At 29.2% G+C, this 17,244-nt stretch overlaps 1 protein-coding gene across 10 annotated transcripts; it reads left to right on the top strand.

Moving 5' to 3' along the window:
* Positions 1-1,955: 1,955 nt before the first annotated feature.
* Positions 1,956-8,084, top strand: LOC114168467 (pentatricopeptide repeat-containing protein At3g58590-like). 10 transcript variants are annotated; one of them, XM_085668987.1, is made up of 6 exons: positions 1,956-2,222; positions 2,335-3,041; positions 4,466-4,535; positions 4,734-4,784; positions 5,513-5,652; positions 5,769-8,084. In XM_085668987.1, exon 6 carries the CDS (start codon positions 5,817-5,819, stop codon positions 8,007-8,009), a length of 2,193 nt encoding a protein of 730 aa, XP_085525113.1. In that variant the 5' UTR covers positions 1,956-2,222; positions 2,335-3,041; positions 4,466-4,535; positions 4,734-4,784; positions 5,513-5,652; positions 5,769-5,816; the 3' UTR covers positions 8,010-8,084. The 10 variants fall into 10 exon arrangements, with proteins under 10 accessions (XP_085525113.1, XP_085525109.1, XP_085525117.1 ...); XM_085668983.1 differs by having other exon boundaries at positions 1,956-2,825; positions 2,937-3,041; XM_085668991.1 differs by having other exon boundaries at positions 1,956-3,041; positions 4,742-4,784; positions 5,513-5,572; positions 5,835-8,084.
* The last annotated feature ends 9,160 nt before the right edge of the window (positions 8,085-17,244 follow it).

Below are 17,244 nucleotides of genomic sequence, written 5' to 3'. Positions count from 1 at the left end.
AAATTATAAAAATTACAAATATAGAAAAAAATCAAAAAAATGTTCTCTTTCATTTTATTGTGTCTGTCCGGTCGCTCGCACCGTGTGACACTTATTTTCTAAAAATACCACCAAAAATTAGTTTTCTTTCTCTTTTAGTATCTGTCCGACTGCTTGCGTCGTGTGACACATATTTTCAACTAATTCAAAAATATCAAAAAAATATAAAATTTTCAAAATACAAAAATATCAACATTTTCAAACAACAACGTCTTTTTTAAGAGTCTTTTTTAAGAACTACGTGATCCTTGATTCACTAAGGTCAATTCTTGTCGGGCCCAAAAAATAAAAAAAAATATTTTGTTTCTTTTAGCATTTTTGTCTTATTATTTTTGGGGAAATTAATATTTTGAAAACCACATCAACTTTGCATTTTTAATTAAAGGTACCGCCCTCCGGCGGGCGCGGTAGGGTGCTAACACCTTCCCTACGCGTAACCGACCCCAGATCCAAAATCTGCTTTTTTGCTTTTTTATGGTTTTCCATAGTTTTCCAGAATAACTATAGTGGTGACTCCAAATCTCTTTTTCAAACTCGTTTTCTTTTTTGGTTTGTCGTCCCGTTGCGATTCCGGTTGCGACACATCATAAAAAATGTCAGAACAATAGAGCTATAATTGTGTTCTTCAGAAACATAAATACATAATCAAACTTAAAAACCTAAGGTAGGGGTTTCTATATTCTTTTAAATTTTTACTTTGTGTATGAAAAGAAAAATTGTGAAATAAAAATAGTAAAATTAAATGAAATAAAATTATAATAAAAAATTATATAATTTTTTATTTAAAATAACTTATTTATTTATTTAGCTCTTTTTTTGATTTTATTTATCCTCTATCAAAAAATAAGTAATGTTAATTTTTCAATTTATACGCATTTTTTTTTATAAAAATAGTTCACACATAATGTAGTATGATTTGTACTTAGTATAAACATATAAATTTTATAATAATATAAAAAGAAATTAAAAAACAAATTAAGAAACATACGAATTACAAGAAAATAAAATAAAATTTAAATACTTACATTTTTATTTTCATTTTTATTTTATATTCTTATAAGCAATAAATTTATTGTTACAACTTTTTTTTAATTTATATTTTTATATTATATATGTAGATTTATTTTTTGTCTTTTATTTTTATTTCATTTTATTTTATTGGATCTTTTTTTTTTAATTTTTCTTTCGTTTCTATTTTATTTATTTTTAATTTGATTTATATTTATTTTTACTTTTTATTATTTATCAGATTTTTTAGAAAAAAAAAGAGTAAAGTAAAACAGAAAACGGATTTGAAAATAAAAATAAAAAGAAAGACATTTAATCTTTTTTCTCTCTTTATTTCACTCTTTTCTCTCTCACGAAATAAACACGTCACACTTTATTTCCCACTTACACACTATCACATACACACACATTTAATCTAACCTAAGCACAACACACGCAAGGGCTGCACGAAAAGAAAAAAAAAGGAAAAGAAAAAGGGGCCCGGGCCCACGAAAAAGAAGAAAAAAAAGAGAGAGGAAGAAGAGAGAAAGGGAACGAGGGATAGATATAGGGATGGCAAAATGGGCCAGCCCGACGGGTCGACCCGCCAGCCTGACTGAAAAAGCATGGGTCAGGTTAAGAATTTCAGCCCGTCAATCCATGACAGCCCGGCCCATCAAGTTCGTTGGCCCGTCGGGCCTGCCCACGGGCCAGCCTGCGGACCGTATAAGTTAATGAATAAAAAAAAAACACGTGCAGTGTAGTAGCAGGAGGTGGGTGAAGTGTTTAATTTTTAAGATTTTAAAAAATTCGTTTTCAAAAAAAAATCTAGAATAAGTTCTTTTATTTATTTATTTATTTTTGCATAGTATTATGTTTTTCTCTTCTTTCTCTGCAGAGATCTTTCTGTCTTTTTCTTTTCACTGCAGCGGAGGCAGCAGGAGTGTTGTGCACTAAGAAAGGATATTTTAGCCTTTTTGATATTAATATGGTGTGCACTTAACAATGATGGGGTGCAAGAAGCACAAACCATGTGCGAATTCTGAAGTGGACGCATTGTGTTTGGGCAAGCCCAATCAAACCCAATTTCATTGTTAACAAAAACCTAGTTTCACCGAGACAAGTAGTGGCGGCAAACTCCATTATTATCGTTGTCACTTTCATCCAAATTCCAAAACCCAGACAAGGCTTAAAAGGTATTAGGGTTTTCTTTCTCCATTATTATCGTTGCCACTGCCAGACTTATTCCTTCATTCCTCTCACACTCTCTTCTCCTCCTCCTCCACCACCCGCGTTTTGGGAAACCAGAAGAGAGCACCCTCGTTTCTCCTCCACCCACGTCGCTGGCCAAGAAACACGAAGGCAGAGTGCAGGCCATTCACGGCGTCTCCTTTCTCCTCCACCGTGACATCCACCCTCGTTCCTTCGTGGCAGCGACGCAGCAACTTGGCCTTCATTCCACGCAGCAATTTACTTAACCTTCATCAATCCACGCAAAGTGATTTCGTCGGCAGTATTGTTCGGGAGGAAAGGGAGCAAAGGGTCCCAATGGGGTTGAGGTTCGACAGCTACCACAACCCAGCTCCATCCAAAACGAGGTTCACGCTTATAAAACAGAACCCTTCACAAACCCTAAATTTGTGCACGGGAAAGGAATCAGAATCCCTTCTAAATTTGTGCACGGGAAAGGAATCAGAATCCTCTGCGTATTCTCATTTTGGGATGTGGTAGCTTTTATGTATATTGGTTGCTAAATCGTTGTTATAAGCGAATGAAGGGATGAATTTTTTAATTATGTTGTAAGCTTTTCTTTTGTATGTGTGTTCATGAAAAAATCGATCTTTGCTATGATAAAATATTTTTGTTTCTGATATTGGTGAAGTCGTATTGAATCATGTTTGATCATTCAGGTTCTAAATTGCCATGAGTTTGCCATATACATCTTAGCACCTTTGATATATGCTATTGTTTACGGGTGTTCAGATGCAACAATAGTTCTGGGAGCAGGAGGCAAGGTAATACTTATCCATCTCTCCATTATTGTTTATTTTTGTATTTCTGTCTCTTTTTTTTTTCCATTTCTATATTCACATGCAAACAAACAGATAGAGAGAAATTGTAACCGAAAGAATTGCACACAAAACCATACAAACACAATTCTATGACGTTTTCCTTTGTTGCAGATTGGATGTGAAGAGTTGATATTTTTTTAAAAATTTCCCCTGCATTTTGATTGCTGTCTAACTTTTGTGTTCCTTGAAATTGGATTTTTATGGTAGGATTTGTTTAAATGGTTATTAGAGGGGTTGAAATAAATGATCGCTATGTTTACACATATTGGGATGAAGAATGCCTTGTTGAGCTAAGACAAGAATGGTAATATTGGTGTAGATACTTGACTCCTGTGAATCTGATATTGCTTAAACTATGATTGCCCCAATGTTTGAAATTTTTTTGTTCTGATTCACATCTGTAAACATCTCTGCATAATGTTAGTGTCTATAAGCCATGTGAGGTGCTGGGTGATTTTGGCTGAAATATTAAATGAGGAAAGGACTGTTTCTTGTTCAAACATGACTTTTGCAGGGGATTACACCTTTGCTATCATATAGTAAGAGTGTTAGCCCTATGTGGCCACCAATGTGGCCGCCATCAATTGCTATTTATTGGGGTCCGAATGCTCTTAATATTCTAATGTTAAGACATGTTTTAATACAGTAGTTGATGGAATTCAATCTCAATAATGGTTCATATTTGCAACTTGAGGAGGGTACTATATTCAGGTTTTCTATGGCTTTTCAAAATTCTGTCTTTTATTTAAAACTTCCGACCAAGCCTCTTATTTGTGGGGACTATTCGTTTCAAATTTAGATGTCCTGGTTGTCATATTACTTAATGGTAACTTACTAAGGTATTGGCTTTATTTTTCAATAATTTTATTTGCTACACTATTCTGCTGCAGAAATGGAGATAGATGTGCTATGGTTATTTATTTGATTATTTTAATTATGTATTGGGCATCTTTTATATGTTCTCATGTGTTCCTTAATGGTTCTTATATGCATCAAATTGATTACGTTCGTATATACATTCCAAAAGATGAAATCATAAGCATAAAATATAAGTTTATTTATTGTCTCATAAAGCATGGCCATTTTTTATGCCGCCAAGACAATCCAAGTCTGAAATGGTCCTCATTATTAAATTAATATTTGATTTAAATAGTTAAAATATGTAATAGGATTTTAAAATATTAAAATTTCTATTAAAATAATTTTTATTTTTAATTAATTTCATTTCCATAAAATTGTTAAGTTAAATTAGTAAGACATATTTGCAGTTCTAACATGAGGAGCAGTAAGTTTACTGTTTGCGGGTTACTGCTGCATTAAATTTTATTTTGTTAACTTATTACTGATACTTTTTTTGTATCCAATAGCTTATCATTAAAGAACTTGGCTTGAAGCTTGAAAAAGTGGATTTGGATATGCTTGCTACTTGAAAAAAAGGTAAGAATGTAGCTTTATTTGTAACATTAGAATGCATTATAGAATTTTTATTGTTGTTTACTGATTGTGATGCAAGAAAAAATTCAAGAAATTTGGTATATATGTATACATATTTACAATTGTGGAATTTCTTATATAAATTACTCTAGCCTTATGCACCCTATATAACAATAATACTTAGTCACGGTGGTGGCATAGGTATGCAGGGACATCTTTTCAAATGGATTCGCCATCCTTTCTTGCGTAGAGGTAATATATAGTAAAATTTAGCTAGAATTAGTTTACTCTTTTAGATTTAATTCTTCTTTTTCATATCGTGGATATTTAATTATAGTGTTAATAACAAATGGTTAATTAGGTTTGATCTCGGGACCTCTTAGAGAGTAGGCAAATGCTCTACTACTTAGCTAAGTATTATACATTTTTGAAAGGATTTTTGATTGTATATATATATTTTGAAAGAATTTTAGAATTTTAGAATGTTTTAATTTTATTTTTATTTTTCAATATTTGAGTTATCTACGAAATTTTTCGTAGGTAATTTACCTATGCTGGTTTTCGTAGGTAATTATTTACGAAAATTTTCGTAGATAATTTATCTACGCAATATTTCGTAGGTAACTCGAATATTGGATGACAAATTCTTTTACGAATATTTTCGTGGATAATTATAGACACTCTAATTTCGTAGATAATATTCGTAGATAAATTATCTATGAAACATATTTTCGTAGATAAAGTTACCTACCATCTCAATACCTACGAAAATTGTTTCGTAGGTAATTTGTAGATAATAACACATTACCTACGAAAAAAGCACATTACCTACGAAAATTTGGCGTAGATAATAAGCTGATTTCTTGTAGTGGATGCTTAATACGAATTGATTTTAAGACGAGTTCTAACAATCTATATGCAAAAGTTCATATGTTTTTAATTATTTTATTTTTGTCCTCATTCTTCTTATATTGTCACAGGGATTGTTACCTCTCCAAGTTCAAAGATCCGTAATGGTGCAATGGCTGGAATAGTCTTAGGTACAATTGTCTTTGTGGTTACTTTTTCTACAATTGTTACAATTGAGAGATTATCGTACACCTTCTAAACGGGACAAAAGGTGAGTACCTTAAAATGAATAACCTTGCCTATGATTATTTCCTCTCTTTGACTTGTCTTCAATGCTTCTAGGATTTCAAAACGAATGTAAAGGTATAACATCATTTTATTATGAAGAAATTGCAGGCGCTACAAACAATTTTAGTGAAGTAAAGTTTTAGCTGAATGAGTTGCATTGGACAGGGTTTTCAGCATGGCCAACTCCTCCTCCATTTACTCGAAGCGTGTTCAACCATTCAGTCATTCAAGATCGTTAAATGTCTCCATGCAGTCTCCATCACAATTGGTCCCATTCCAAAGCAATCCATTTTCATCCACAACAACATCCTCTCCTCATACATTTCCCTTGGTGAAGTGCTCCACGCACGCAAGATGTTCAATGCTATGCCTCATAGAACAGTTGTCTCTTACAACACTCTCATCAATGCTTATTGTCGACTTGGGCATGTGGATGATGCATGGGACCTTTTCTCCCATATGAGGTGGACTGGTTTTACACCTACCCAGTACACACTCACAGGGTTGTTGTCGTGTGAGTTCTTGAATCTTTCATTAGGTGCTCAGTTGCAGGCTTTGAGCATCAGGAATGGACTCTTTGATGCCGATTCTTTCGTGGGTACTGCTTTATTGGGCTTGTTTGGGAGGCATGGACATTGGGAGGAAGTTTTTTCTACCTTTGAATATATGCCCCAGAAGAGCTTGGTGACATGGAACTCCATGATGTCATTGTTGGGGCGTAATGGGTTTGTTGAAGAGTGTAAGCTTTTGTTTCATGATCTTGTAAGGACAGGTATGTCTTTGTCGGAAGGTTCTTTTGTTGCTGTGTTGTCTGGACTTGTTTATTTTGTGGAAGATTTGGAATATGGTGAACAAATACATGGGTTAATGGTCAAATGTAGGTTTGATTATGAAATTAGTGCACTTAATTCTCTTATCAGTGTGTATGTCAGGTGTAAAGCTATGTTTGCAGTAGAAAGATTGTTTGAGCAAGTTCCTATTCAGAATGTTGTGTCCTGGAATACAATTATGGATGCATTAGTTAAAGGTGGGAAACCTATGGCGACACTGGAATTGTTTTTGAGTATGGTAAGCAGAGGATTGATGCCAACTCAGGCCACTTTTGTTGTTGTTATTGAGTCTTGTAATTGCTTGAGAATTGTGGTATTTGGAGAATCTGTCCATGCTAAGGTAATCAGGAGTGGCTTTGAGACTGATGTTATCGTGGGTACTGCACTGATAGACTTCTATGCCAAATGTGATAAACTTATTTTAGCTAAAAAATGTTTTGATCAGATAGAAGCGAAAAATTTGGTTTCTTGGAATACTTTGATAGTGGGTTACTCAAACATTTGTTCTTCCACAGCAATTCTATTGTTACAAAAAATGCTTCAATTAGGTTATTTCCCAAATGAGTTTTCTTTTTCTGCTGTCCTCAAGTCATCTTCAGTGTCTAGCCTTCATCAACTCCACAGTTTGATTATAAGAACAGGGCACAAGAGTAATGAATACGTATTAAGCTCTCTCATCTTGTCTTACACCAGAAATGGTCTCATCAATGAAGCACTTTCTTTTGTTAAAGAATTTGAGAATCGGCTTCCCGTAGTTGCATCTAACATCATTGCTGGAATCTATAACAAAAAATGCCAGTACTATGATGCAATAAAACTACTTTCTTTACTTGAAAAACCAGATGCTGTGTCCTGGAATATTGTCATTTCAGCTTGGGCTCGGAGCAATGATTATGACAAGGTTTTTGCACTTTTCAAGCATATGCATTCAACATGCATTCTTCCAGATAGTTACACATTTATGAGTGTATTATCTGGGTGTACCAAACTTTGTCGTTTGGATTTAGGTAGTTCTCTACATGGACTTGTTATAAAGACTAATCTTGGTAATTTTGACACGTTCCTTGGCAATGTACTAATTGACATGTATGGAAAGTGTGGAAGCATTGATAACTCAATGAAAGTTTTTGAAGAAATTATGCACAAAAATATGATTACATGGACCACTTTAATCACTGCACTTGGGTTAAACGGTTACGCTTATGAGTCAGTAATGAGATTTCGAGACATGGAAATGATGGGATTGAAGCCTGATGCCTTGGCATTCAGAGCAGTACTTTCTTCATGTAGATATGGTGGATTAGTGGAAGAAGCCATGCAAATTTTCAGTCAGATGAGAGCCAATAATGGAATGTCACTAGAACAGGATCATTACTATATTATGGTTGACTTACTCGCAAAAAATGGACAAATTAGAGAAGCTGAGAAAATCATTGCAAGCATGCCTTTCCTCCCAAACGTCAATATATGGCGTAGCTTTCTTGAAGCAACAATATGCAATAACTTGTAAATTAACTTTTGTAGAACAAAACTTCATTAATCTTTTGATAGGGATGCACATATATTTTGTTGTTTGGTTGTTGTTCGGTGTTTAAATTTGGGTGTGTATAATTTTGCTTATTTTAAAGAAGAAATCGCTTTCTACAGAATAACATTTTATAGAAGATTATTAACACGTGTTGGTGAGGAAAAAAGAAATAGATTGAGTGCAACGTGATTTTTGGTGGTGCATGATGTTGAGATTGAAGATTCAAGAAAGCATGTCTGAGTTTATTTTATGTTCCCATCCACTTGGATTCTATTATGGATGGATGAAAACTTGATCTTATAGTTAATTTTTTGAGTTGTAATTTTAATGTATAAGGTGTTCTAAACAAGTTTTCATTCTTGAACTTGATTAGTTTTGACTTTGGGAAGTGTTATAACCTTCTTTTAACCACCAAGTTAATTTTGGTTAATTAACAATGTTTTTTAATCAACTGAATTTTTTTTAATCTCAAGGAATCTGCAAGTTAGAACATTTTAGTCAATTAAAATCAGTCTATCATTCAACAAGTATTTAAAATGGTAATAATATTAATTTATGTTTTTATTTTATTTTATTTAATCAACTTTTTTTCTTTATTTAATCTAACTTGTGTCGCCTTATATTTTTTATTTTTAATATAAAGAAGAATTAAGAAATGATAAATTACATTACTTAAGGATCTATCATTGTTATATAATGCAATTTTTGTATTTATCCACAGCTGTTTAGGTCAAAGCCCTTCTCAAGCAGATCCAACAAAAGTGATATAAAAGTAAGATAAATTACGGTTCTAACATGTTTAAATGAATAAACTTTATAAAGATTCTTATAATTAAAAGAGAGAAAATATAAAAGAAAAATGAGATAAAACAAAATGTAGTGAAAAGACATAAAAAGACAAAATATTGTTGTATGAATTGTCAATTAAATTCTTGTATAAATATTACAACTCTTTTCAAGCTCAATGTAAATTATTTGAACAGTGTATTCATACTCTTATCAAATTCTATCATTGCAATTGATGTAATACGAGCAAGGAAAGAAATATAATTTGAATTCAATATTTTCTAATATGATTTTTATCTGAATCCCATCCTCAATGTCTTCCCAGGAAGATCAGAAACCCTAACTTGTTGTTGGTGGAAAATTGTGAAGGTACTTTTAGCAGAATTGTTGAAGAGATTGGTGATATCAGTAAGAGGCACCCTTTTACAATTTGTGTTGTTTTTGTTCTTCACCTTGTTGGTGTTGCATGCTGGAGGAACATTCTCTTTGTTATTCTGACTCAATATAGTGCTAGTGTTATCAACCTCCATTGATAACAAACTTTGAGAGTGAAAAAATGTCTTCTTTCTTCTGCTAGAGTGGAAACAAAAAGCCTTTTTCTTTTGAGTGAAAAAAATGTGGGTGGAGTTGAAACTCTTAAGAATTGTAATGCTGATGGTGGTTTTAATTAATTTGTGAATGGAGGGTAAAGCCAAAAGTTTGAAACTTTTGGATAATTCAAAATTTTAAATTAAACTTTTGTGAAGAGCCAAAATTTCAAAACTAAAATGATGTTTTGTGAGTTTTTTAATTATTATTAGAAGAAACATTCATTTTATTACTTTTTATTCTATTGATGACATGTTTTTTTTTTCTTTTTGAGGAATTTGGCTATTCAATGAATATATATAAAATATCAATTTTGGTTCTATGATATACATCTATTTTAGTTATCTTTTCAATATATTAAATTTAGTTTTAATATCTTACAATTAATTTTTTGTAATATATATATATATATATATATATATATATATATATATATTAAATAATTGTTTCTCTTGATGTTAGGAAATAATAAACTCGTTCTTAATTAATTGCTGTAGAATTAGGTGTTATAATTCCTCCTAACCAAAGAAAATTATGAATCAACTATGGCCCCTCTATTTTAACTATTTACTACTTTTTAAATTAAATATTTAGGTTGTAGAGAATGTTATTTTTAAATGAAACTAGAAAAACAAATATCTGTAATAAGTGAAAGTAGTGTCATATACTAAAAAATGTGAATGTCGAAAAGGGATAAGAAATATATTGAAAATAAGAAAGGTAAGTAAAGGGTGAGAAAGATATTGGTCCACAACATCGTTGTTTCAAATAAGGCCTTTTCTTTCTACACTTCTATAATTTCTAACTACACCTCCCTAATTTTCTAAATAATTATTTTACCATTTATAAAAGTTACTTTTGAATTATTTATTTTGCAAATTTTCTAAAACAAGATTTTCAGAATTTTTGGAACAAAGTTCTTGAAACCAACCTTTTGGAACGCATGCAATACATTCAAGAATAAATTTTCTAAAACATAACTTTTAGAATAAGTTTTTCAAAATGAATTCTCTCTCTTCTCCTTTTACATGAAGAATGAACAATGAGAACTACGACAATAATAGCATGTTACAATGATGGAGAGTATTTTAGTTTTTTGCTTATTAAGATGATGTAGTCAATAATAATAATACGATGCAAAAAGAAATTTTTTTAAATAAATGAAAATCAACCACCCATGGGTTGAGACAGTTGAGAATAGGTTGGGTTGATGGGCTTTTATAGGTCCATTTCACAACAGTTTCTTCCTGCACCTTACATTTCATCCTACACTCCCTTACACTTGTCAAATAACTTATTTAACCTTATTTTCTTTTCTTCCTCTCATTCTTCTTTCTCTAGAGAGACCCCCCTACACCATGTTTTTCCACGTCATTTCTCTTTTTTTTTATTTTTTTATTGAAAATTATATTCTAAATTGTATAATTCATAATATTTTTTTATTATTATTTTAAATTTCACAATTTGAAATATAATATTTGGAAATACACTATCTAACGTACAATATCTCAGATTTACATTATAAAATATTTTTAATTACGAAACTCAAAATGAGATCCTGAATTAGATAGTAAAGTGGGAATTTTCAAGTGTATAGAGGTGCATAATGAAACTATGGAGGCCCTTGTTTACAACTTGAACCTTACAGGTCCAAGAGGCACACTTTGGTGGCATGCACATATCCTATGGCTTAGACCACCCTCCATGATGCCATTGTCATCTTCTTCAAGCTTGGAGTTCCTTATCCTTTTTCTGAACCAAACATGGAACAAGTTATCATATTGAGCAAGATCTACTATATTTTCTTGGCTGGTAAGCATTTTTTCTTTTCAGCTTGTTTTGTGATAATTTAGAAGAAAAACAAATTATTATGAGATCAAACCTGTCCATAATTAATTAAATGTTTCATAACTAGAGCAATTATGTTCATTCAAAGAAATCTGTGGCCCTGATATCCGCAGACAAAATCTACGACAGATAGTTGATATTTATGTATTTATTACTCACAAGTAATTGATATTTTAATATTCGTTTATAAACGGGTTGTATATGAGTATCATACTATCTGTGCCCGCGGATATCTGTTACCCACAAAAAAATTAAATTTATATTTTATTAACTAAATTTAGTTAAAATTAAAATTATATTTTATTAGATTAAATTTAATTAAAATTTAATTTAATTTTATATATTTTTTAATTTTATTTTAAAAATTTTAAAAATATATTTTTTAAATATCCGCTCGTATCTATGAGTACCCACAGATTTTAAAATATCCGCGATTATATTTTAAGCGGGTAACAGACGGATTGCGGATGAATTTGTTATTGCAGGCAGACACTATTCATGTCCAACCCGACTCATTGTCGTCCCTATCTAGCACTAAGCATATAATTCATGATACAATTATTTACATTTATGTCTTCAAATCAAATGTTATAAAGAAGTTTTATTAAACATTAATGTGAATTCATAGTATGTAAGTAAGTGAAAATATTATTTTAGAAGCTAATTTTATAGAATTAAATTAAATAAAATTTACTTCTTATTTGAGGTGAGTGCTAAAGATTTTATATAGACTAGATATAAGATAAATTCACATACAAACCTCACCCTAGTTTTATAGGGTTGAGTTGTTTAAAATTCAATTATTAAAATCAAATTCTACCATTAAAATTGAAACTAATTTTCCTGTGAAAGAAAATTCAAATTTCAAGCCTAATCTCATCTTTGACATGCATGAGTAAAGGTAGTTGTTGCAGAAATATTGAAGAGATTGGTGACTTCAGTGAGAGGCACCCTCTCGTACATTTGCTTACTACATTTCTTGCACTTATCTATGTTCGATATGCATGTTGGAGGGACATTTTCCTTATTAATGTGGTTGGAAGTGACAAGGATAGTATTAAAAAAAAAAAAAAAATTAGAGAGAGGTACAAAAGAGGTGGAATTATGGATTTGTGAATTGTTGTATATATTCATCCTTAAAATGGATAAGAAACAAAAAAAATGGAGAAGTTTGCAAATTTTGGTTTATGAAACACGAATTTTTGTTTCTGTAAATCGAAAGAAAAAGGAACAATTAACAAACTTACAAGTGTCTATCGTTAGAGCCTTGTGTTTTTAACCATAATTAGTTCTTAATCTCTTTGCAATTGAATTATTTAAATTTGGACCAAAAGAACTAGTTAGGTGTTGCAACAAACAACTACTGTCTCAAAAAATATTAAACTTACAAATTTGTAATTGTTATGAAATAAAGTGAATAATAGAGAGAATAATAGATAATAGAGAAGAAACAATAGAGAATAGAGAATATGGAGCAACGCATTTGTATATTATTATTGATAGAAAGGGAAAAGTTCTATTTATAAATACATAGATACAATATGTAATTTATAATTAATACAAATACAAATATTTATATAAAGAGTAATGAATCATATGAGTAAATGTATCAAATCAATGGACAATCATTAGTTCATAACAGTAATAACAAATTAATATTTTAAATAAATGCTTGATTTATAATTTGAATAACTAATTTTCATTTTCTATTTATCTTGTTAGCATTTTTTCTATTTTCTTACATTCATCATAATATTTATTTATTTTCTCCCATGAATGTTATAGATGAAAATTCTAATTTCTCATGATCAAGTACTTCCAGTGTTATGATTATGTATACTCTAGATACTAATATTTTTTCCATGGTTTAGTTTTATTATATACTTTATACACTTTTTTGAACACTTAATCTTACTTTTTTTTCTTGAATTATAACTAAATTTAAATATATTATTTTAACCGAAATATGTTTAAATGGGATTAGTTGAACAATTATGCACTAGAATCAGTTTTTTAAATCGACTTAGAAGATAGTAAATTTGTATTGTAAATTTTACCTGCAAGATTATGAAGGATATGAGAAAAATTAATATGACAACAATAATATAATACATTTATGTCTTTTGGATAATTTCTTAATTTTTTTAATTATTTAATAATTTTATAATAATAAAGTATTGCAAAGATTATATTTAAATTGAATTGCAAAAAATATTAATTTAAATTTTATATTAAATTAGAATCAACTCAAATGGTATTCAATTTATGTTGAATTTGTTTGGTTCAAGTAATATTTTAATAAAATATTAATCAAATCATGAACATGTTTGTTTATGATAGAAATGTTATTAAACATGTTCATAATTAAATTATATTAATATAACTTTTACCACTATTTCTTTTAATATCTTTCTATTGAACCAATTCCTTTTGCCTTTTGCTAAAGTTTTACTATGCTACCCTAACTAACAAATAAAGTGCTTAACCACCAAAAGAAATTAACTATATTAAAGAAAGTGCAAACTCTATAACCCTCAAATCACTACATTGGGTAATAATTTTCAAAAGAATAAAATACCAATCAAGTAACTAGACCTACAACACAACTTTAGCTTAACATGTCCATGAATGCACCTTGGTCAGCTCAACTAAATTATCATTATTAGTTTAATTATGGATCTCATTGATCAAACAAAAATCCTAAATATCTCATATCAACTACTACATTTTTAACATTGCTACATATATTATTCCTTTCAATATTAATTTAATTTAATTTTTGTAGGAAGAATGATGAATGAAGTAAACTGACCCTGTAAATTTCAAGAGAAAGAAGTGTAGACTTAACATGAGAAAGAAAGACAAAAAAAAAACAGTATAGGTGTTAATTAATAAAAATATTTGTTATGCAGAATTACTAGCAGCAGTATATTAATTGTATTGATCTCATGAGAGATACAAATTATTTTAATATTTAATTATATAATAAACAAAGGATAATGTTGAATTTATCCAACACACTTGTAAAATTACTTATCAACTTAATCTAAAATTATATCATTGTTGAAAATTTAAATGTAAATGTAAGTTTCATGTCGAGTAAATTGAATATTTTGTAAGAAATAAGACTCATCAATTTATTGTTTTAAAGTGTAGAATTAGTCGAGATCAAGTACACTTTAAATTTTTTTTTTCTCTTTAATTTTTAAGATGATCATGTAGAGTTTCACATTTCAAAACGGATAATACCTCAGAAACATAATGATTGATCCTCGACTAGAAACTTGTTCGAGTATATGGTAATCCTATATCACTTAGTGATGTTAATGTATTGGACTTCAACATTTGGAATAATAATTTGTGATGACTTCATCGTAACATATGTGTTTATAATTAATAAACTGTGAAATGATCAGAAATAGAGTGACAGAGAGATTGTTTTCTACTAAACAGCAAAGGGTCCGAAGAAAAGAAAGTGATGAAAGAATGATTTAGGGTTGATATGATATAGAAATATAAGGAATGAATTCACAGACAAAAGGGAATTTTGGTTTGTGATAATTATAAACCATGAAAGTGGGACAGCAATTGATTAGTGTGTGAACCATGCGCAATCAATTTATTAGCAGATAGGTTGCAACACATGATGGTTACCACACACGTGCTCTATTTTAACACATCCTTTCTTCTTTCAATTTCTGCTCCTCCACTCACCATGCTCAAATGGATAACATCTTACTCTGGTTAAGCTTTTCCTCACACAATGTTTCGCATGAAAATCTAACTTTAACTTACAAAAAAAAAGAATTGTTTTTCACATAAATTCTCCATACATATTGAAAAGAGTAAAATGTTATGTTAATGTTTGGTGGATGCATTGGATCAGGAGCTTATGTTTGGTGGCTTTCATGGGGATGGCTGAGGTTGTGTTGTGTGCTCAGGCTTATCTCTTTCTCTGACATCCTTTTTCTAGGAGTTCTCTACTATTGTTTGGTACTTTTGTCTCTATTGCATGCTTATGCTTCCATGCATGCATGCACCTCTCATCAGCCTCAATCCCTATGTCTGTCATGTTCTTTTCACACCTCTCATCAAATCAAATCAAACGCATGGAGCCCAATTCAACTTCTTATATATTTAACATTTCAGTATAATTATACTAACAGTAATCAAATAAATAATCAATAATACAATATTTTAACTACTCAAAATTACAGTATCTTTATTAATGTAAGTTGGCTTCCCCTATATTAACTACTAAAAAGAAATTCAAATTTTAATACATAAAAATATATACTTCAAAATTTCTTATTATTAGTTTATATCATAAGTCTTTTGAACAGTGGGTAACATATTAGTTTATTTTATCAATTGATTTAAGTCAAATTGTACAATAACTTAAAAAATATAGTGTTACAATTATTTTATGACTGAACATTAAATAAGTACATACTCATGCTTGACTTTTTTCACATAAGATAGTCATGTTAACACAACATAATTATGATTCTTATAAATGATTACCATATGTGTTTAGATAATGAATAATATGTTAATTTATGTTCTATTTTATCAATTGTTTTAAGTCAGATTGTATAACAATAACGTAATTTAAAATAAAAGTATGTAAAAAGTATGAATATTAAATAAAGTAACTCACATATTCTTATTCATGGATAATAAAAAGTACATAAGGGTTATAAATTTAATTACAAAATGGTACTAAATACAAAATTTTAATGTTAACATCATTCTTGTTGAGTTGTCTATATTGTTTTGTCATAATTTGTCTCATATGATAACCAATTTAACCATGGATTACTTATATTTATCAAATTTTCATCATAGATGCACGTAAAAACTTTGAATAAGTTTATATTTTTACTAGTAAACCACATTTTTTCTTTTTTCTTTTTTATTTCTTCCTTGTTATTATTGCTCGTCTCTTAACAGAATTAGAGGACAAACACTCTAATTTATACTAGAATACAATACATGTAAATTTACAATGTCAATTATAGAACACTTATTATATTCGTTATTTTGACAGAAGAGAGATCATTGTTTGGTTGAGTTAAAATTAAAGAAATGTTCATATAAGAAATAATTAGGAGTAAACAAATTTTTGAGTTGAATTAAATTTTAGGGGTAATTATTACAAATTATATTTTTTAAATTTAATTTAAAAATACACGTTTAATTTTATTTTCAGAAAATAAAATCATTAAGTTTTGAAATACATTTATGATGTCTTGTATATATAAAAAAAAATAAGAATACTTTTTTTTTTCTAAACGAAAGAATATACCATCATAATAAGGAATTGTTAATTTTTTTATCAGTTTTATTGGGAATAATGTGAATGAGATTCTTACGGGTTTCTCGTGACTCGTGAGAATGAATGAATTAGATTATTAAAGTTATAAATCATTACTATTAATTAAAAAATAATTCACTAAATTATGTATGGTTGCTCAGTATAAATAACTACCACTTAAGCCTTTTAATCTTTAAGTTTATGATATTTTTACTTATTAAAGCTAATATATTTTTAAGAGAAATTAATAATGTTTAACTATTTTTATTAGTTTAGTCTATAATACACAAATTAGATATATATCGGATATATATCCAATATATTTATATATTTATTTAAAAAATAAAAAAGATATAAATATATATATATATATATATATATATTACAAAAATATATAAATAATTTTTATAAATATAATAAATATAAGATTATTTTTTTTGAATCAAAACTAAAATCACACACATTAAAATTATAAGATATATATCGATATATTTATATATTTATTTTAAAAAATCAAAGATACGTGATATATATATTAAAAAGATATACAAATAATTTTTGTAAATATAATAAATATAAGATTGTTTTTTGTGTGAATCAAGATTAAAATCACACACGTTAAAATTATAAGATAAAAAATTATAAATTATTACTGACTTATTTTGTAAATTAAATATT

Source organism: Vigna unguiculata, chromosome 11, assembly GCF_037176805.1.
Source record: "Vigna unguiculata cultivar grain cowpea cultivar isolate G323 ecotype 2 chromosome 11, ASM3717680v1, whole genome shotgun sequence".
Taxonomy (NCBI): Eukaryota; Viridiplantae; Streptophyta; class Magnoliopsida; order Fabales; family Fabaceae; genus Vigna; species Vigna unguiculata.
Note: the sequence above shows the minus strand (reverse complement) of the source record. Positions and strands in the feature narration are given on the sequence as shown.

Coding starts and splice junctions, on each gene's coding strand:
- LOC114168467 (XM_085668987.1), top strand. CDS start 5,817: ATGAGTTGCATTGGACAGGGTTTTCAGCATGGCCAACTCCTCCTCCAT.